At 53.5% G+C, this 20,552-nt stretch overlaps 1 protein-coding gene across 6 annotated transcripts in view; it reads right to left on the reverse strand.

The window, feature by feature from the left end:
• NTNG2 (netrin G2) overlaps positions 1–20,552 on the reverse strand; it is a 61,167-nt gene that overhangs the window by 33,153 nt on the left and 7,462 nt on the right. For all 6 annotated transcript variants that reach the window (XM_084799603.1, XM_084799601.1, XM_084799605.1 and 3 more), the window contains exon 4: positions 1,309–1,952. In XM_084799603.1, coding sequence (XP_084655729.1) covers positions 1,309–1,952 — 644 coding nt within the window. The remainder of the gene's footprint in view (positions 1–1,308; positions 1,953–20,552) is intronic.

The following is a 20,552-nucleotide window of genomic DNA, read 5'->3' on the forward strand; positions in this document are numbered from 1 at the left end:
AATCTACACACAAACTCAACATGAAAGGAACGCAGACACACACTGCGACAGAGAGAGGCACCCCACCCCACCCCCCGGGCCCTCACACACCAGGCAAAGGGAGGCACTGCCCCAGGCTTTCCCTGCTCCATGCCACCACACCCTTCTTCCCAATCCTGCCCTAAATATGGAAACAACACGGGCATGCTGTGTGTTTTACAAAAGGGGGTGGGGATGTGGGTTAAAAAGGGGTAGAATTGATGCAAATATAGTCTCATGTGTATAAATTTCTCAAAATTTTTTTTTAAGTTGCAAAGCAAAACAAACAAACAAAACAAAACCAGTCACACGGAGCAGCTAGTGGCTTTCCCCAGGCCAGGCAGCACAAACCAGCTATGGAGACGCACACAAAGGCCCCGATGGGGCTCCGGGTGCTCCCTTTGCCCCTGTCAGGCCTCGTCATCCCCAGGCCTCGCACTGCCCCGTCAGCCTGCTCCAGCCCTCTAGTGCCATTCCTTTAGCTACCATTCATTTTATTCCATTTTAAAACAGCACGTATTCCATGCTGGGCACTGCTGTGAGCCCTTTGCCAAGCCTGACTCATCTAAGCACCCCAAGGTCCAGAGGGAAACAGATTCGGCTTCCCCATCCCACTGGTGGTAACGAGAGCCTCTCCTAAAGCCTGCATAGCATCTATTTATTTAATTTTTTCTTTTTTTTATTAATTTATTCAGATTACAACTCAATTGTTATCCCCTCACTTGTATCCTCCCATTCCTCCCTCCCTCCCGCTTTCACCCTATTCCCCTCCACGAGGTCTATGACCAAGGGGGACCTCCTCCCCCATTATATGGTCATAGGCTATCAAGTCTCATCTTGGTAGCCTGCTTATTCTTTCTTTGAGTGCTACCAGGCCTCCCCACCAAGAGGAGGTGGTCAAATCTATTTATAAACAAACTTCCTGGATGGTGCAGAACCTTCTGCCCCGCCAGGCATTTAGCACCCACACAAGTGCCCCCAATTATGCCAAGGCCTGGTGACTTCCTTGAAACCAGGTGGCATCTTGAGAACAAGGTGACATTCTAGGTACCAGGTGACATCCCAGATATCAGATAACATCCCCCAGGAACCAGGTAGCATTCTTAGAACCGGGTGACATTCCGGGCAACAGGTGACATCTCTAGAACCAGGTGACATTCCAAATATCACCTAACATCCCTACAAACCAGGTATCCTTAGAAACATGTGACATCCAGGTAACCAGGTGACAACATTCCAGGAAAGAGTTGGCATCCCGAGTGACAACACCCCAGTGGCCCCGGGCCTTACCTGCCGATGACTTCTATATTGGAGATGGCGTAGAAGTACTTGTAGAGGTTCTCTCGCTGCACGTAGGTGCCGCCCAGCGCGGGGCGCAGCAGGCGCATGCGCAGGTCAGTGAGGGTGAAGAACTCCTTGAGGCCCTTGGCGCTCTCCAACCTCGTGTACAGGTTGTCCATGTTGCGCAGGTCAGGGCCGGCAAAGATGGCGAAACGGTCCCTCACCTCAAAGCGCACGTGCTTCTCTTTCTTGGAGCCTGCCCAGCGTGAGTACTCCTCCGTGCAGAGCACCCGGTGGGCGCTGGAGGGTGACATGTCTCGGGCCCGGCGGGCAGACATGCCGAAAGCCTCCATGCAGTCCTCTGCGTAAAACTGGTAGGGCTGCCAGGTGCGGCCGTTGTCCAGGGACTTCTCGAGGACCATGACCGTGGGCCGGCCGTACTCAAAAGTCATCACCACGTCGTCTGTCAGCTCCACGCTCTTGTTCCAGGAGAGGGTAATGTTGGCCTCCAGTGGACTGGGGTAGCGACTCCACGTGACGCTTTGCCAATAGGTGGCCAGTCCCTCATCTTCCCTGTCAAACATAAGCCGGGGTGGGTGGGCCAGGTCCGGGTTGGAGGCATCGCACTCGTTACTGCACAGGTAAGGGTTCTCCTGCAATGGAAGAGAGCCTGTCAGGAAGTAGAGGCTGGTCACTGGGAAGGGCCTGTGGGGTGTTTGTCCTGTCCCTAGACGACATCCGCTGGCAATCACCAAGCCCCACGTGCAGCCAGCGGTCATGGCCCACACAGAGAGCATAAGATAATGGGGCTGGACGGACGGGAACGCCAGGGCTCTTAGGTATCTTGTACTTTCTACTCCATGTTCTGTAAGCCCATAACTGCCCTAGATGGTAGGCCTATTAATTAACAAACAACAAATCCTGCTGCCGACAGCTTCACCGTACTCCAGTCCACACAGCCGCTTTGATGAATATTTCAGGTGTCTGTGCAGAGACAAAGTAGCTTGGATCTGAGTTAAAAAAAAAAACAAAAACCTCTCGCTCTCTAATGAGCCATGAGGCCCCTGAGGGGGGTGGACACATTGCCACCATCCCCAGCCACACCAGCCAGCAACACTGCAGTCAGCCATTGGTCACAGACTTTGATCCTCCACAGTACAGGCCTGGTGCCCAGGCTGCCTAGGGCTGCTCCGTGGGCAACAGCCAGCCCAGGGGTTCACTAAGGTGCGACCCACAAAGCCCTGCCCGACCAAAATAGCTCTGTCCTTGGCACCCCGTGATGCCAATGTCCACCCCACCTGGCTGGCTCTGCTGATGGGTGGGACCGGAAACCTTGAGGTACAAGGAATGTCGCGCCAGTCTAGCACCTTACTGAGTAGAATGGGAAACTGAGGCACAGGGAACGCAAAACAAACCCAGGCCTTCTCAGAGGAGTTTGAGGTACTTTTGAGAAGAAAACAATCCCTCTTCACCCCCTTTCATTTCCTCCTTTCTGTTTTCCTCCTTACCCGTCCCCCCCATTTTTTTTTTCTTCCCCCTACGCTGCCTCGGTGATTCCCACGGTCATGTCTGGCAAGCTTATAACCACAACGACAGAGGAGGAACTTTTCGGTGCTTTCCCTGAATGGGAAGTCTGATGACCACCACAGGGTGACTGACAAGCAGAGGCCAAGCCAGGTCGCCAGGAGAAGGCAGCAGGCTGCTGCTGGCTGACCATGAGGTCACCACTACACCTCCCTGCTACACCCTACAGAGAGCAGGAAGGACACACGGAGCCCAGGGCAGAGTGCGCCCGCCGGCTTGTGCACTGGGAAGTGGATGGCAGACACTTGTGGGTGAATGAGGGAGCTGGTGGACAGCTTGACTCAGGCTGCGCGCTCTCCTACTCACTTCCTCCTACTGCCCTGGGCCTATTTGAGCTTCAGTTGTGTCCCCTCAAATTCCTAACCCCCAAGTAACTTCAAAAGTCAGCGAGCTGTATTCTGAAACAGTCTTTAAGACTAAGGAGTTGAAGGGGACCCTGGGGTGATCCTTCTCCTTCTAAGAAAGGCCCTTGAATAAGCAGAAAAAAGGGGCACACACAGAAACAAAAGGGACATGTGCACACACACATGCAGGAAAGGTCACGAGACACACACGGAGGTGGCTGCCCTATACCATAAGGAGCGAGGCTGCAGGAGGAGGCACACCTGCGGCACCTTGGTCTTGAACCTCTGAGACAGTAAATGTCTTTGCTGCAGATGTCAGCTCCTGGCAGGCTCATCCCAGAGAGCCAAGTGAGAGGGGTGGCGGTCCAAAGGGGTGCTGCAACCCTGGGTTTTTCAGGGTGTCCTCAGGGACACTTTTTGGGCCTCTTCCATAAACCTTGTTTTTCATCCTGCCTCACTTACGTCCAGGCCACCTGGCCTCTTGTTAAAAAAGGACAGCCAATGTTTGGTGAGTTTTGGGCACACTCCTGCCTTGCAGAAGAGAACTCAGGTTAAGTGTGGATGCTGTCAAAACCAGCACTTGCTTCTCGGGCCATTTAATGATTAGCACCCCAAAACAAGTGCACACCGCCTTGATTTTAAAAGCCCTAATGTCCTCCCATCTCACAGTGGCTGTCCTGTCACACACATCACATTCCTACCCCGACTGCTTCAGATCACCATATCTCACCGTTCCCTGGATCCTCTTCCAGCCCCCTGCCTTACCTTCCTGGTCCTTGGGCTAGGGGGTGGGGAACACAGGGTTCCTCAAAGCCACTGGCTGTTCCTGGCCTCCTATCATTTAAGAAAATGGATACAGGGGCTCTACCAGGGGCCGAGACCTCGAGCCTGATTAAGGATCTGTGCTGCCCAGCCTGCAGGGCCCGCCAGCCCCCTACTCCAGCCCTTGGGAAGCAGATGGTGAAACACTAATGAGTTACCAGCCTCATGCCGGCTGCAGAGAGGGCTTTGCCAGCCACGAGCACAGCAAATAATCCCAAACCATGGCCAGTACAGTCCTTCTAGCTTTTTCTCTCTGCCTCCTCCCTTCTAGGAACCCCAAAAATCTCAGAATTCCTGTATCACCAAGGAGGCAGGGCTGTGTCCACCCTGAGCCAACTTCTCCTCAACACGTATTTGTTCAGGCCCTGGCTTGCTTTCTGTGTCACACCAGGGAGAGAACTCTCCAGGGGAGTTCCAGCCGGGCCTGTCCCTACCCAAGGGGGACAGCTGATGACAGCAGGAGGCAAGAGTGGCCTTGCCAGCCTCCTGGGTCTCTAGCTTCCAGGACTACAGAGCAGATTAAGTGTTAATGAAAACAGCCAAATGGAGTGGCCTGACGGGACAGCCAAGTTAGGAGAGCTTTGGGCACACTTCTCCCTTGCAGAAGGGAACTCAGGCTAAGGGCAGATGCTATCAAAACCAGCATTTGCGCATCTTTGGCTATTTAATAATTAGCAACCCCAAAACATCCCTGATTTTAAAAGCCTTGGGATGAAGAGCCTTAGGTACTTGGGCACGGTTCAGTCAGTAAGGTGTTTGCTACAGGGACTTAAGTTTGAGTTTCCAAAGCCATGTTAAAAAAAAAAAAAGCCAGGTGACTTTGCCAGCTTTGGCCTTGGGTGGACTAGCTGGGGCAATGCTGGGAGAGCTGGCCCTGGTGGCATGGCTGTGGGAGGAGCTGGTGGGCTGACCAACTCAACTACCTTCCCCCCCACCCCAGGCCCAGCTCCAGAGCTTTGTGTTGGCCCCACTCCAGCATCTACCCCACCCATGAAGTTCTGGAGAGTGTGAAGCTTTGGGTCTGCAGGATCTCCACGGCACAGGGCAACTGCAGGATGTCCAGGAGGAGTCCCCAGCATTGATAGTGTAAGCAGAAGCCAGAGGCCTCGAACCAGACCAACGACTCACTGCAGCGAACATTTGCAAGGAAAGATGTGTGGACAAAAAGGGTGCACTGTGGGACACAACGTGGCACAGCTCAGTTTCCGTGGCTAAATATTTTAGTTTTTGTGTTTTTTTTCTTTTGTGGGGGAGGGTGAAGGGAGGCTATGAAGGGACGGGAAGATGAGAGGGATTGGGGTGCATGCTGTGAAATTCACAGAGAATCAATAAAAGGTTAAAAAAAAAAAGGCCAGGTAAGATGGCACACTTACAACTCTAATACTAATACTGTGATGGCTGAGGCAGCAATTTTCATGGGGCTCACCAGCCAGCCAGCTGAGCTTAACTGCCAGGGTCTAGGCCAATGAGGCACCTTGTCTCAAAATAAGGTGTGCCATGACACCTAAGTTGACCTCAGGCCTCCATTCATATACATGCACACAAAAGCATACACACGCATACACAAAAAGCCCTGGAGTTCCCCTTCCCACCACATAAATCTCTCATGCAATTTCTAGGGCCCCCCGCCCTGCACATGAGGTCTGGTTTAGAACCCCTTGTTTAAGAATCTGGGGGCCATTTCCTGGTCCTGTGTCTGTGAGATAGAGTACACTAGAAACCCAAGTGATGTCACCACATGGTGGTGACAGTCTCACACAACTGAGTCACGCACGTCAGCTGGAGATGGAAGGAGCTGGAGGTGGAAGCTGGGAGATGCTGGGACCTTGGGGACCCCATGACGCAGACCACCTTGAACTCGGGCTGCTTTGGTGACAGCTACTCCCGAGGAGCACAGTGGTGGCAGGGTCAGGGACAGATGCTGTTGCTACAGTCACCGAGTATATAGCAGCCTGATGTCACTTCCCCTGGAGACGATGGGACTGACCTTGGCGAATCCTGGGGAATCTGAGATCAGCATCTCTGCAGTTCTCCTGTTTCCACACACCCCGAGTAAGTCACCTGGAAGGTAGGCAGTGAAGCAGCCCTGGGCCCGGAGTGCAGGCACCAGGGTGGGGTAGGGTGACCTGACATGGTTCTTGCAAAGTCTCTTAAAAGGTCCAGTCTGCAGGGAAGCCATTTTTTGCACCAGGTTTGAGCACTTTTGTCTCTTCAAAGATTTTTCTTTTCTCTTATTTTCAGGTCAGGAGTCAGAGCCCGGGAGGTAAACATGCTGGGCAAGTTCCAGGTCAAAAGCATGCTGGACCAGGGAGTGGACTGCTGTGGAGCAGACAAACTCCCCTCATCTGGGAAAGTTCAGCCTCGTGAGTCTCCATACCCCTAAGCTCTCTCTTCAGACCCCTAGGCTCTCAAGTATAAGCAGCCTCTTATGGACGGTGAGTTCCCTGAGGGTACCAACCCCGTTTGTCTCTGTCATCACAGTGGCCTCAGCTCCTGGTTCCCTCTGAGGATTCAGGCAATCTTGGCAGAGTGAGTGAGAGCCCAATGTGGTGGCACACGCCTTTAATCCTAGCACTTGGGAGGCAGAGGCAGGAGGAGGTCTGTGAGCTTGAGGCCTTCCTAGTCCAGCCAGGACTACACAGTGAGACCCTGTCTGGGTACCACAAGATGCTCATGGTAATGTGAGCTCAGGGATGCTGGATGCAGCGAAGGCATCCCTTGCCAGGCCACCGTGTATGAACCCATCCCAGCCCAAAGGCACAATTACCCCTCTGCTTCCCAAGGGGGACAGATTTTTCCACCTCAAAGACAAGTCAGGAAACTGCCATTTACCCAAGAAGGAAAGGACACAGCCCGCCCCCAGCCCGAGCCACACACCCCGCACCCAGGAGGCAGACAGCCCGTGTTTTTTTGCCTCTGGGTGTGTGGGCAGGCCCTGAACAGTTCAGCAGCTGACGGGTTCTTTTTGAACTTGGCTGCTGAGCTGTCAGCCTCACTGTGGGGCTGGGGATCGTTTCTGTGTCCCAGGTTGGGGAAGGGGGTGGGGAGGCAGGAGACTCCCAAGGAGTAACCCAGGCTCTGTGGTGCAGAGATGAGGGGGACGCAGTACCAGCTCCTGTTCTTACAGAGACTTGGGATTTAGGGGTGAAGTGAAGGTGCTGGGGCTGAGATGAGGGGGACTCAAAAGGCAGCTTTTCCCTTCTCTCTGGACTTGGGGAGAAACTGCCCTGATTTGGACAGGCTGGGAAGCACTAGGCACACTTAACTTCTAGGGTGCACTGCCCCCAACACCAGTGACATGAAAGCTTGGGTTGGGTCTGGCTCTATCTGTGCCTCAGTTTCCCTGTTCAGAAAACGCCTCCTTGCTCACCAGGAGTTGACAGCCCAGCTGTGCCATCGCTGCCTTAATGTCTCAGATTCTTCATGGTCCTCACCTCTCTGGCTCCTGGGGATGAAGGGAGCAAGCCACGCCCTCCTCCCCAGGGCCAGGGAGAAAGCCAAGTGCTGGGGGAATTCGCCCTAACAAATTATTTCCTATTTCTTGGTGAGAAACGTTGCAACAGGGATGAATTATTAACAAAGCGGAAACGGAGATAGTGTTCGCCGCTGGTCCTAATTCGGGCCTCCCTGCGTCCCTAAGTCCCTCCTCCCTCTCTGGCATCGCTCTCTGTGTCCCTCTGTGGCTTCATTGATTCCTCCCGACTTCTTCCTCTGCTCCAGTCAACAGCAAGGTCACCTGCGTCACTCTCCGCGGATCAGCAGAAACCCACCCCGAGCGGCAGCCGGCCAGGGAGACTCACTTGGTGGAGATGACTCTCTCATACCCTATCAATTCTGCAGGCAGGGAGGACATGCTGGGCCCATGCTGGGCCTTATCTTCAATCCTTTGCTTAGCAGAGCGCCATCCCGAGCCTTAGTGGTTGTCTCCTTCCTCCAGGCCCAGCCTCAGTGGCCGTGTCCTAGGCGGAGGTCCACGTTGGACCCAGAGTCTCAGGCCACCTTCCAAGTCTGTCCTGGCTTTAGCTCAAGTCAGCAGAACACTTCTCGGTCCTTCACCATGTAGGGTAGCTTTGGAGGGAGACACGCTGAGGCCTTTGGTTTTCAAACCTGCCCACCATAGTCCTCCTTCCAGAAACTTCTATGTGCAAGAGTAAAGTCCAGGAGGGCAAGGGCCAGGAGGCCTCACCTTTTCTGACACCCTCCAGCTGTTGCTTCATGCAGTAGGCATGAACAACCAAGCAGGGAGTCTTACACCCGTGTCATGAGAGTTGTATCTAAGGAGAACTGTGCGTCCAAGCGGTGGCTGAGAAGATGCCAACCCCACGGCCCTCGGACTCTTTGGGGATGCTGCTTTTAGAGGTGCCTTCATCTTTCTCCCTCAACAGCCCTTCAGAGTAGCTCGGGATACTGGGTCCTGCATGTGGCCGAGACATCCAGGGAGAGGGTCTGCTGGCTCAAGGTGGAGAAGCCTCGTGCTGCCTGCAGGGACACAGCCAGCATGGCTGGCTTTCTGTCAGAGGAGCAGTCACAGGGAGTGAGGGTGAGTGTTTTGCCAAGGCAGTGACTACAGGAGGGTTAATCTCTCCAAGAACTCAAAATTTGTCTTTAAAAAAAAAAAAAAGGCTCCATTCTGCTTTGCCCTGGGCATATGTGAATTCTTCCCACAGCCAGACTTCCAGGAATGTTTGGGGCGGGAGACACTTTCCCAGTTCTGAAGCGTGCCTGGCACCCAGCCTTATGGCCCCCACATGCAGCGAACGCGCTCGCGGCCCTCAGTGTACCACCTACCAAGCAGACACATGTGGGTCCCTGCCTTAGAAGAGGGTGATTCCTCTACATTTGCATACCCCTCGACACAGGGGGCTCACTACCACACAAAGGCAGGCACCCGAAGCAGGATCGCTCTATACTTAGAGACTTTGGCTGGCTCTCTCGCAGATGCTCCACAGCGCCTGTTTCGGGACCCCTTCTGTGGTCCTCTTTTCGCTCACTAGGCCATCAACATTTTCCAGTTCGTTTGTAAAGGTAAGAGAGACGCCCCGCGAGACCATGCTTGCCGTTCCAGACTTTTTCTTAGATAGGGTCTTGCATATCCCAGCTGGCCTCAAACACCCTGTATAGCTGAGGTTGACCTTTGGTTCCTCATCCTCAGGCCTCTCTCTCTTGAGTGCTGGGGTGACAGGTGTGTGCCGGCATGCCCAGTTCATGCTCTATAGGGGATTGAACCCGGGGTCTTGTGCATCTTAGTAACCTGTCTGCCAACCGGCCAAGCCTGCCCCCTCACTAGGAGCTCAGCAGCCTCAAAGGCTCCCCTCCAGCTCTCCAGTGCTCTTGCCCAGCTGTTTCCACCTGTGGCTCCACATATCTCTGAGCTCACACTCGGGTGGAGGGGTTTGCCCTCCTACCCACCTCCCTCCCACTACACTTGGCACCTAAAAAGGTCAACATTTTGACTTAATTTTTTTTAGAGCAAGTAAATGAAAGGAAAGGAAGAGGGGTGGGAGGAGGAGAGAAAGGAAGGGGGGGCAGGGTAGGATGGGAGTAGGGCTCGAAGGAGAGGAAGCCACTGGTAAAGTGCATTATTGATTGAAGACTTAGAAAATGCTTAGAGGGTAGGAAAAGCGGCCCGTTCTTTAAAAGCTTGTGCAAGGCATAAGCTAGACGCAGGCAGCCTTCCCAGAGAGGACCTATTCTGCTGACATGAATATTTCATCACAAGGGGAAAAGGCAGGCTGCGAGGATCCCAGCTCTGGGTGGGGCGAGGGCAGGGCAGCTTGGCCCCTCCACATAGCCACGGGGCCTTTAGAGGGCCTGGTTATTTTACCTGCTGGTGGCCGCTCCTCTGGGCATTGCTTGCTGAAGAGCAGGGCAACAGGGCCTTAGCTAGGGCCTGGGACAGACATAGGTTGCCAAAGGGCCAGGCAACCAGAGGGGCAGGGCACCTGCTTACCACTAACCACCAGCCCGTCCTCAACCTGGCGCCAGGTGCCTTGTGTAAAGTGATGCAGTGTATGCTACGCCTTCCCTAGCCTCGGCACCTGGAATTCTCACAAGCCCAAGCCCGTGGCCCCTAGTCCTGCCTATTTCCCCTGACACAGCAAATCTCTCTCTGCTCTCCAGCATCTCTCGAGCTAGCTGCTTCCTTTTGAAGGTTGGAAGGTGGGGGGAATGTACATATGTCTGTGCGTGTGTTTGTGGGTGTGTGTATGCAGTGAAGCATGTATGCATGTGTGTGTGTGTGTGTGTGTGCATGTGTGTGCGTGTGCGTGTGTGCATGTGTGTGTGTGTGTGTGTGTGTTAGAGAACAACCTCGGGTGTCATTCTTAAGACACTTTCCACCTTTTCTTTGAGACAGTCTCACATTGGCCTTGAATTTGCCAAATAATGTAGGCTAGTTGGCCAGTGAGCCCTAAGTCTGGCTGTGAGCCCCAGGCACCCGCCCATCTCTGCCTCCCTGCAGCCAGGAGCGCAGGCACTTAACTAAACGGCAGACCAGGGAGTCCTGGGGAGTCAAACTCAAGCCCTTACACTTACTTGGCAAGTACTTTCCTGACCGAGCCCCCTTCACCAGCTCCTCTGCCTCCTTTCTCAGGCTGGGACACTTCTATCTGGAGGCTGCACCCAGTGGCAGGTGTCTGAATCAGCTGCTCCTCCCTGAGGACAGCTCCTTGGCTCTGTCCAGGCCCCCTGTTTGTGCACTTGACCACAGTGTCACAGAATGACATACTTGGTTAACAGCAAACCTGTGTCGCCTCCTATGGGTGCACTGGGAAAACAGGACAGAGCGTGGCACATGCCGTGTGCTCAGGGTTGCAGAATGAGAGCCTCATCAGTGGGTCCTCTCTGGGTTCTCACTAGTAAGCACCAAACAGATTGGGGTGGTCCCTGCAAAGGGCCATGGCTGGTTTTCTACTGCTCTTTGGGGGAGTTAAGAGATGAGGGAGAGGGACAAGTAGGAAGCCACAAAGTGGGGGCGTACCCAGACAGTGGCAGGCCTCTGTAGGTAAAGCCTCAAGTGGGGGGCAGGAGCGGTGAGATTGGGCCAGAAGGTACAGATTTATTCTTCTACTTAGCCTTCCGCTACTTGCCAGCCACTTAAATGTCACTCTGGGGAAGCAGTTTCAGACTTTATCCCCGAGGACAAAACACGTAACAACAATGTTCGCAGGTCTTAAGTTCAGAGGAAGCAAACCAACCAACTAACCAACCTTCTAGCCAACCAACTAACTACTCAAGCAATTAGCCAACTAATCAGGCAACCAGCTAACCAACCAACGGCGCCGCTTGAGAGTTCATCCTCACTAAGAGGACCTGGAGTCGCCTAGGAGACTCATTTCTGAGCGGGCCTGTGTTTCCAGGGAGATTTAACCGAAGAAGGAAGCCCCGTGCTCTCCATCAGCCACGCCATGAGCTTTGGTCCCAGCTGCAGCATGAACAAGTGAATTGAGCATCAGCATTTCTCTCCCTGCTCCTGGCTATGGGGCAGAGCGAGCCACTATTTCTTGTGACCATGATTTCCCCCAACCATGGTGACTGCACCATCAAACTAGGATCCCAAATATGTTTCTTTTCCCAGTTATTTTGTCACAGAAAAAGAAAAGCAACTAATACACCGACGAGAGAGAGAGAGAGAGCCCTGTGCGCGCAGCTGGGCTTGGGGTGCTGCTGGCTGGTGAGATGTGGACCGACTGTGAAGTCTGTGGCATCGTTTGCTGCCACATTCATTTTACCGGGGCTAGGTGCCTGTTCAACATCCCACCTCTGTTAACCCAGGCGCGTGGATCCTTTGTAGAGGCACCAGGGGAGTTGCCTGACTGGACCTCCGTGTAGGATGCTAGCATCAAGTCCTGCAGGATATGTGGCTGTGACAGAGGGTGCCCGGGGTGGAGGGGCAGGCAACGGACTCTGCTTCAATGAGTGTGCAGAAGGCTGTGGAAAGTGTTGAGCTGCCGTGTGTGGCTGTCACGGAGCTAGCTGAGGCTTACGGGGGATAAGGCCAAAGGGAAGGCAAGAACCAGAGGTCAGTGGGCAGCTGGTAGCTCGTGGAAGGCAAGCAAGCCTCCTAGGAAGAGGCAGGAGGAACCAGAGTTTGAAGAATAAGAAACTTGGGGCATTCTCCATTCTCCAAGACTGGAAGTCAGAATCCAGCTCCCAAAGCCAGCATGGGCGGGGCACCTGCAGGATGTAAGGCCTATGAGAGCCAAGGCGCCCGGGGCGTCCTTTGTGGCTGTGGTCTCTGAATTAAAGAAAGCCAGATGGCCAAGGCTGGAGGGACACGGGGCAGCCTCTAGGAGGACTTCACCTATCAGTGGTTCTCAAACTTGCCAACACACAGCTCACCTGTAGAGTGTTTATGAGCCTGGACAGTGGGCTCATCCACAGGGTCGTATGGCTGGGCATGGGGATGGTGACAAGCTCTCCAGGAGTACCCCCACATAGTTCATGGCGAAACCTCAGCGAGCAGAGGGTTCTGGAGCTGTGAGGAGACCTGCCTGCTGGCTCTTGCCTGCTCTGCTGTTCCGGTCACTACTCCCCACATGTCAGTGGGGCCTTTGAGAAGATCACCCCAAGGGTAAGGCAACGAGGGGCAAAAGGAGAAGAGCACAGACACTCGGCCACCCCACAGTGGAGTCACTTCTCCCTTTGGGATCCGGGGTTACCCACACCCACAGTACAGATCTCCGGGGCTTTCCTGGGAAGCGGAAGATCCAAGGCCTCCGGGCCCGAGACGGGGAGATGGCTTCCCATCTTGAGGCGGGCAGTGGCATCAATGGGACACTCTGTCTCCCTACCCTCCTCATTCTCACACTTTCCCTCAGGCCTAGAGGATCCCAAAGCATTGGGGAGCTCAGGTGAGCAGGCAGGCAGGCTTGGCCGGTGCCAGCCAGTGAGGCCAGGAGCACCCTTCCTAGCCCGCCACTCCACGCACCCTCTATTTTTAGGCCCATTACTGTCCACTGGAGCGTATCGTTTCAGCACTCCATCCCCAGAAAGACAGATCAGATTCCTCTAAGCAAAGCCGCCTCGCTTTTGCTGGAGCTGGTGCGTGGGAGATTGCCTGCTTCCAAATAGATGCGGAGCAAGCAGAGCAAGCGAGTTATCAAATAAGTGGATTAGCAGGCTCCGCCTCGTCTCAAAGAGCAGTGGGAGGGAAAACACAGCATCTCCTCAGCCTCCCTCCTCCAGGGCTGATGGGGACTCTGCTCACCCAGCATGCATGAACACACACACACACACACACACACACACACACACACACACACACACACACACACAGACGATAGCTACCTCCAACCCCCTCTCTCCTGAGAAACTCAGAAAGTCTCCTATTAGCTATGTAGCCCGGGTAGACACTGAGGTCTGGGCAACCTAGCATGCTAGAAGCTGTGTAAGCTTGGGCAAGTAAGTGACTTGACCTCTCTGACTCTGAGATTGCTCATATTTAAAATAGGGTATTTATACAAATTCTGCCATGCCTTCTGTGTAGATTCAGTTTATGTTAACTGCTTAGTATACACTAGGCACTCAATAAATGTGGCTCTGATGAGATGGAGGGTGTGGAATAAAGGTCTCTAGGTGGCAAGAATTGCACCCTGACTTTTCTGGGGTTAGAAGCCCTGGTAAGCAGGGTCCTCTAGAGTTGCATCATTGGCTAGTGGGGTCCACAGGTGGAGTCTGGGCTGTCCCACATGGGAAGTGCCCACATGGATTGCAGCCTTGTGTTTGTACGTGCACACACGAATGTTTGCACACATTCCCAGCTCCTGTTCCAGAAAGCCCCACAGGTCCTCAGAGGGTTTTGTGGCCCAGTAAGTCAGAGCTTTGCTGCTAAGACAGGAGCTGGTTCCTGCCTTTGGTCCTCCTAGGTCATCCCTGGTGTCTGGGAGGATGCTGCTCTTCTCGGTTCACTAGTAAGCCAGGAGTGCAGGGAAGCTCAGGGGCTCACACTCAGACCCCCTCATTTGCTCTTCCTCTTTTGGGGAAGGAAGAAAGGCTGCCCAGCTATTGCAGAGGGCAGACCTGTCCCAAGGAGCTGTCCCAGCACAGTATCTGCCACGCAGTGCTGGTAAGGGTTCAGGATTGGGGGGGGCACTTTGCCTCCCCCAAGCACCACTGATTCTGTCCTGCTGCCAACTGCCTTGTGATCTCTCAGAGGGAGGGCACTCTCAAGAGCCTGCAGCCTCCCCGGTAGGCGCCTCTCCCAGCATCCTCTTCACCTTTGCCCAGCACCGACAGTGTGCCTGTTGGAGGGGATGTACAGGGTCTTGGTTCATTTCCACTTATTTCCCTGGGCAGTGCTTCTCGTAAAGTGGACAAATGACCTGGCAGCAGGAGAGAGATGGAGTGGGGCTGACGAGGTCTGAAGCGTCCACAGAGACCTAAGACAAACTACACTGGATCTTCCTCACAGGAGGGGCGGTTCTAGACACACGCCCTCTTGTCAGGGTTTAGATCTTGGCTATCCGAGTGAAAATTCAATTTTAGCCCCGTCCTACCAGCCAGGTCTCTCTGCAACAGGCCACTGTCACACAGGCCGTTCGGACCTGTGCTATAGAAGAGCTTGGGGGAGATGCTGGGCCAACCTCTGAGGAGGTTTTTGGTTTGGCTGTGCAACTTTGGGCAAGTGTTACCACCTCCTTAACTGTCCCCTTTCTCAGCTGCCTGGTAATATTATGGAGAGGTCGAAAAGGCTGTATACAGTATGTATGGTGCCAGGGGCGATGGGTCAGTATGTGGCAAAGGAAGGGTGCATTATTCCCAGAATCCTACTTCAAAGACCATCAAAGATGCTGGCTTCAAAAAGCATGTATGTTCCTACCACTACCATGTCTGACCTCAGCCTGACCTTACTGGAGAGCCATTGCTGACAGGGCTAAGAGTGAGATCTCTGTCTGCTGATGTCTTCAAGGCCCAGCTCTGAGAGGTGTGACGTAGGCGAGCCAGGAAGTGAGCCCGTCAACCTGCCGTCTCTGCTATATAGGAGCAGCTCCAGCCCGCAGCTGGTACAGGTGACCTCCAGCTTATGCCCTGTCTCCTACCACGTGTCACCATGTGAGATCAAACCTAGGGTGTGAATGGGTAAATGGAGGTCCAGGACGGAGAGCCTTGTGCCCCTCCCCCCACAGCTTGGACTCCATCAGGGACCCAGTACTCAGGGACTTGCGAACAGGACCAGAGGGATACAGGCGGCCAACAGCTTTGCCCTGAGTTGGCTCCATTGCCGTCTGCTCATAGAGAGTGGGGTTCCTCTGGCCTTAAGAATCTTACTTTTTGGGGTGGGCAGTGGTGGCGCACGCCTTTAATCCCAGCACTCAGGAGGCAGAGGCAGGCGGTTCGCTGTGAGTTCGAGGCCAGCCTGGTCTACAAAGTGAGTCCAGGACAGCCAAGGCTACACAGAGAAACCCTGTCTCAAAAAACCAAACCAAAAAAAAAAAAAAAAATCCTACTTTTACAGGGCATGGTGGTGCACACAAAGGCAGGTGGATCACTATGAGTTCAAGGCGAGCATGGTCTACAAAGCGAGTCCAGGACAGCCAAAGTTACACAGAGAGACCATGTCTCAGAAAAAAAAAATCCTACTATTTTTCCTCTTAAGTTTGGAGGGAGCACATATTTATTTACTTAACATCGACTATACAAGAGCACGTGGGTGGGAACCATCTTTGCTGACTGGAGGAGGAGAGGAGCAGAGGGGAACCTGGAGAGCCGATGAGTGGTAGAGGTGGACCACAGCATCCTCACTCACCCAGGGACCCTCCTCAGAGAGTCAAGCAACACCCGGCCTAAAACACACATTATGGGAAACTGCCAGAGCGTGCTGTGGCTCCCTGCTCTCAGGCCCGCTCCTCGCCATCACCCGCTCTCTCCTGCCCTCTCTGCTTCTTTGCAACCTTCCAGGACTCCCACGCACCCCCCCACAACTTTGTCTGAAATGCCACATTTTACTTATTGTCCCTTTGGGTTTGTCCCATTCACTCTTCTAGCTATTTTGAGAACGGGAACACCCCCCCCCCCTTCGCTGGACGTTCCTTTGAGGCTGGCCTCCTGCCTCGGCTCATTCCTAGAAACATGGCGGCTCGAAAGTGTCACCCCCATTTCCAGAGGAGAAAGCAAGAGCTTACAGTCACAAGGACTTACTTTACCCAAAGTTCCACAGGCCAGGAGCTAGTCCCTCTCAGTACTAGCACAGGAGACCTGCATGTCTGTCTGCCCACCAATTGTCGGCCTTACCTAAAGGCATAACACTCAAAAGGAAATTTTTCCTTTAAAAAAAAAAGATTTATTTATTATGTATACAACATTCTGCCTGCATGTGTGCCTGTCCTCCAGAAGGCATCAGACTCCAGTATAGATGGCTGTGAGCCACCATGTGGGTGCTGGGAATTGAACTCAGGACCTCTGGAAGAGCAGGCAGTGCTCTTAACCTCTGAGCCATCTCTCCAGCCCGAAAGGAAATTCTTAAAACCTAGGGTAGGGGCTGGGGACTCGGCTGAGATTTTAAGAGTGCTCGCCTAGCGTGCACAGGGCTATGGGTCCCATCCCCAGGATGGCATAAACTGGATGTGGCGGCTCATGCCTACACTTGTGAGGTGGAGGCAGGAGGATGAGAGGCCTAGATTCATCCTCAGCTACCTAGCCAAGTTCAAGGACAAGTTTGGTCCCATGAGACCCTGTCTCAAAATTAAGTAAATAAAATAAAAAATAAAATAAAGCCTGGGCTGTGGACAGAAAGGGAACTGAGCCCAGATACCCAAGGCTCTGGCAGTCTAAGTAGACGTGTCTCTGGGTTCTTTTGTGTCCTCACTACCCTGAAGTTGCTGTTGCCCGCCCCTCAGCGTGTCTAAACCCAGCTCCTTCCTATTGGAAATGTCAGACGCACCGACGACCTCCATGGGCCTGGCACTTGGTGGCATCACAGCTCCATCCTTTCCTGTCTGTCCCCAGCAGAAGAGTTCTCGTGTAATAAGATCCCTCCCCAGGATCTATTCTCATCCTAGAGAGCCCGTGGCTGTAGCTAAGGGCTGGTGCTGGCAACTCCATGACATTGTGACAGAATTCAGCAGAGAGCTGGGCAATCCCACAGCCGTGAGGGGCCTGAAGAGTTAGACCCTCCAGCAGCCATAGGTTCTCCTCAAGGCTCAGCACTCATCCCTCCTCCTCCAGGAAGCCTTCCTGGACCACAGCATCCCTCTACCCATCCATCCATTTGTCCAGCAGATGATTCTTAGGCACTAAGACGAGAGGGGAGCCCTCTTTTGTTGTTACTGTTGTTCCTGAGACAGAGTTTCTCTGTGTAGCCCTGCCTGTCCTGGAATCCATTCTGTAACCAGGCTGGCCTTGAACTCAGAGAGAGAGATCCGCCTGCCTCTGCCTCTCGAGTGCTGGGATGAAATGTGTTCGCCACCGCCGCCCGTCAGGAACCACTCTTGTTAGAGTCCTACGATCCAAGCGCCTGTGTCAGGCACCGCACTGGTGACAGCGTCCTGGGTGTGGTCTCCTTCTAGCCTCAACCGGAGGTCTCAAGGTTATATCCCACACTGAAGGCTACATGGCATGATACTACAAACTGTCATCTCTCTGGAGGCTTGATAGACAAATTCGATGTTCATTCATTTCAACGTGGAAAATTCGAGACGGGGATTAGCTAGCTCTATCTAATGGTCAGAACAAACTCTGACTAAACTGGAAAGTTTAGAGACTTGCTTCTCTCTCCAAGAAGGTGATGATGTGGGCAAGGCAGGCTCTTAGATGAAGAAACTGAGGCTTAGGCAATGGTCTCCCTCCCCCACCCCCGCTTTTGAGAAAGAGCCTCACTTTATAATACTGGCTGATCTGGAATTCACCATGGAGACCATCTTGGCCTTGGATTCACAGAGATCCACTTACTTTTGCCCTCTTAAGCTTCTTAGTGTTACCATTAAAAGCATGTACCACCAAACTCAGCTTTTTTTTTTTTAAAGTAAAAATTATGCTGGGCTGTGGTAGCTCACAACTTTAATCCTAGCACAGCACTCAGTAGGCAGAGGCAAGCAGATCTCTATGAGTTTGAGGCCACCCTGGTCCACAGAGCAAGTTCCAGGGCAGCTGAGGTTACACAGAGAAACCCTGTTTTGAAAAACAAAATAAAACAAAAAGTATCTTATGTGTATGGGCATTCTGTATTTTGTCTGCATGTATGTCTGGGGACCACATGTGTGCAGTGCCCATGGAGGCCAGAAGAGGGCGTGAGAGCCCCTGGAACTGGAGTTACAGATGGTTGTCAACCGTGACGTAGGTGCTAAGAATTAACACCGGGTCCTCTGTAAGCACAGCCAGCACTCTTAACTACTGAGCCATGTCTGCACCCCTCCGCAACCCCTGACTATTAAGACAGGGTCTCAAGTAGCTCAGACTGGCCTTGAACTTCTGACCCTCCTGCTAACACACCTGGTTTACACAGTGCTAGTGACTGGACCTTGAGCTTTGCGCATGCTATGCTCTCCAGCAGCTGAGCCACACTCACCGGCCAGTGCGGAGAATTTGAATGGCTTATCCCAGTTCACGGAACCCAAAGTTCCAGTGTAGTGCCATGGTGTGATTCCAGATCTCCAGCTCTCACCAAAACAGGCCTCTGCCCTGGAAGCAGCCACCGTATCTCACTTGCACAGAGCCAAGCACAGAGCCTTGGTAAAGCCCACCCTACTGTTCAAAGTTTCAACCTAAGTGGCCTCTGCCTGACCCAATATTTTCCTCTCAGGACATCCAGGTCCCTCTGGCTTTCCTCTCTTCCCTGGGCAGTGATCAACACCCCCTCTTCAGCTGTAGAGATCCCAAGGAAACTATAAGCCTCCTGAGCCCTTACAGTAAGCTTCCCCAGAGAAGGCAAGACCCTGCCTGTGTCTGCATGCCCTACAGCTTAGCTCAGCCCAGCTAGGGCGGGGCTGGGAGCCTGCGTTTCCGGCAGGTAAATCTAGGGTCCAGGGACCACACTCTGGTAATGAGGCTGCAAGATGGCTGGGGATACCCGGTGCCGCCTCCTTCACTTTCTCTGTCCTAAGTCTCAAGTTCTGTTCCCTTGGCACAGAGAAAGGAGTGAAGGCTGCAGGCCCCAGTGAGCTCGCCTCAGAGGGGTCCGAGGAACCATAGCTCCCACCCAGTGAAAAGTTAAAAAGCCCTTTTTGGCTGCCTTACTCCTCCTCTTCCTCTTCCTTTCCCTCCGTCCCCTCCAGGGGATGCTCTGTGACCCGCAGCTCTCATTGAAATTTCGTCCTTGCCCAAGAAACCCGCTGCTGAGAGCTCATTCCTATTCATTTTCCTTGTGCGTTTTAGAGCCAATAGGTTTTTATTTATTCATTTATCTTGTCTTTTATCCCTCTCCCCCTCCTCACCAGGCTGGAATTTACAATTCAGTTCTCTAGTGGCCTTGCTGAAGGACAGGAAAAGCCAGGAGCGTAGGGGCTGCACCCTGGGACTGAAAAGGGGCGACTACTGCTTTGTCTTCTCTTGTGCTTCCGGGGTGTTCTGGGGTTCATGTTCTGGTTGTCTGGGTCCTGGGACAGGCAGGCCCACAGCTGTTAGCAGGAGGATTGTCAGCTGGCAGGGATGAGCTGGCCCTGGCTTGGAAGACTAAGAGGCCACTGGGTGGCCTGGCTGCCACCAGGGTGCCCTCTGGTGGCTAGTTAGCCACACCTGCTCTGGCTGAGGGCGTTTACCGTCCCTGGGCACACTCATCGACCACCAGCTAGCTGCCTGTAGATGAGAAATGCAGACTGTGTTGTGGTCAAGGCTGGAGAGAAACAATTTGCTCCCAGGGAAGCAGAGCAACCCAGGAAGCCACCAAGGGAGTCATAACAATGGTGACGTAAGATAATTACGGCCATTGCACACTGGGGCACTCCCACGTGCTTGCTCATGCCTGGCCCAGTTGTCTCTCTGCCAGCTCGGTGACACACCTACGTTATTTTTTTTTTTTAATTGAAGCAGGAAGCAAGCCGGGGCTCAGGGAGGGAAGGTACACACCCTGGTGGGTAAGCAGACGAGTTTCTGGCTTGCCTGCTAAGCTTCTTGACCTTGGCAGGACTTAGGCAAGCTTTCTAATCCTTAAAAGGGGGATCAGAATAGGGGGTACCTGAGGGTGCCCTCAAAATGGCTCAGCAATGCATTCTCGTGGCCTGCTCTGGACCTGCCCAGGAAGAACCTCAGTTAAAAGCACTATTGGCGGCGGGGTGGGGGTGGGGGCGGGGGGGATTGTTCTAATATAGACTCAGTGTGATACCCCCCTTCCTGCAGAAGCTGACACCTTCTGGAGGCTGCCCTCCACCTGCTCCTGTGGTAGCAGCCCATTCTCCTTGGTCTCATATTTGTAACCAAAGGCAAAGCTGTTCCTGCCCACCACAGGACACTTGTGTCCATCAAACAAGTCCTGCCAATGCGGGGGTTCCTCCCAGACCTTTTCACCTGTCCAGACTCTAGAGCTCAGCCAACATCAAGATCCAGAGGCGTCACCAGTCAGGAGAGGCCCTG

Source organism: Acomys minous (genome assembly GCF_964271855.1).
Source record: "Acomys minous genome assembly, chromosome: 10".
In the NCBI taxonomy this organism is placed as follows: Eukaryota; Metazoa; Chordata; class Mammalia; order Rodentia; family Muridae; genus Acomys; species Acomys minous.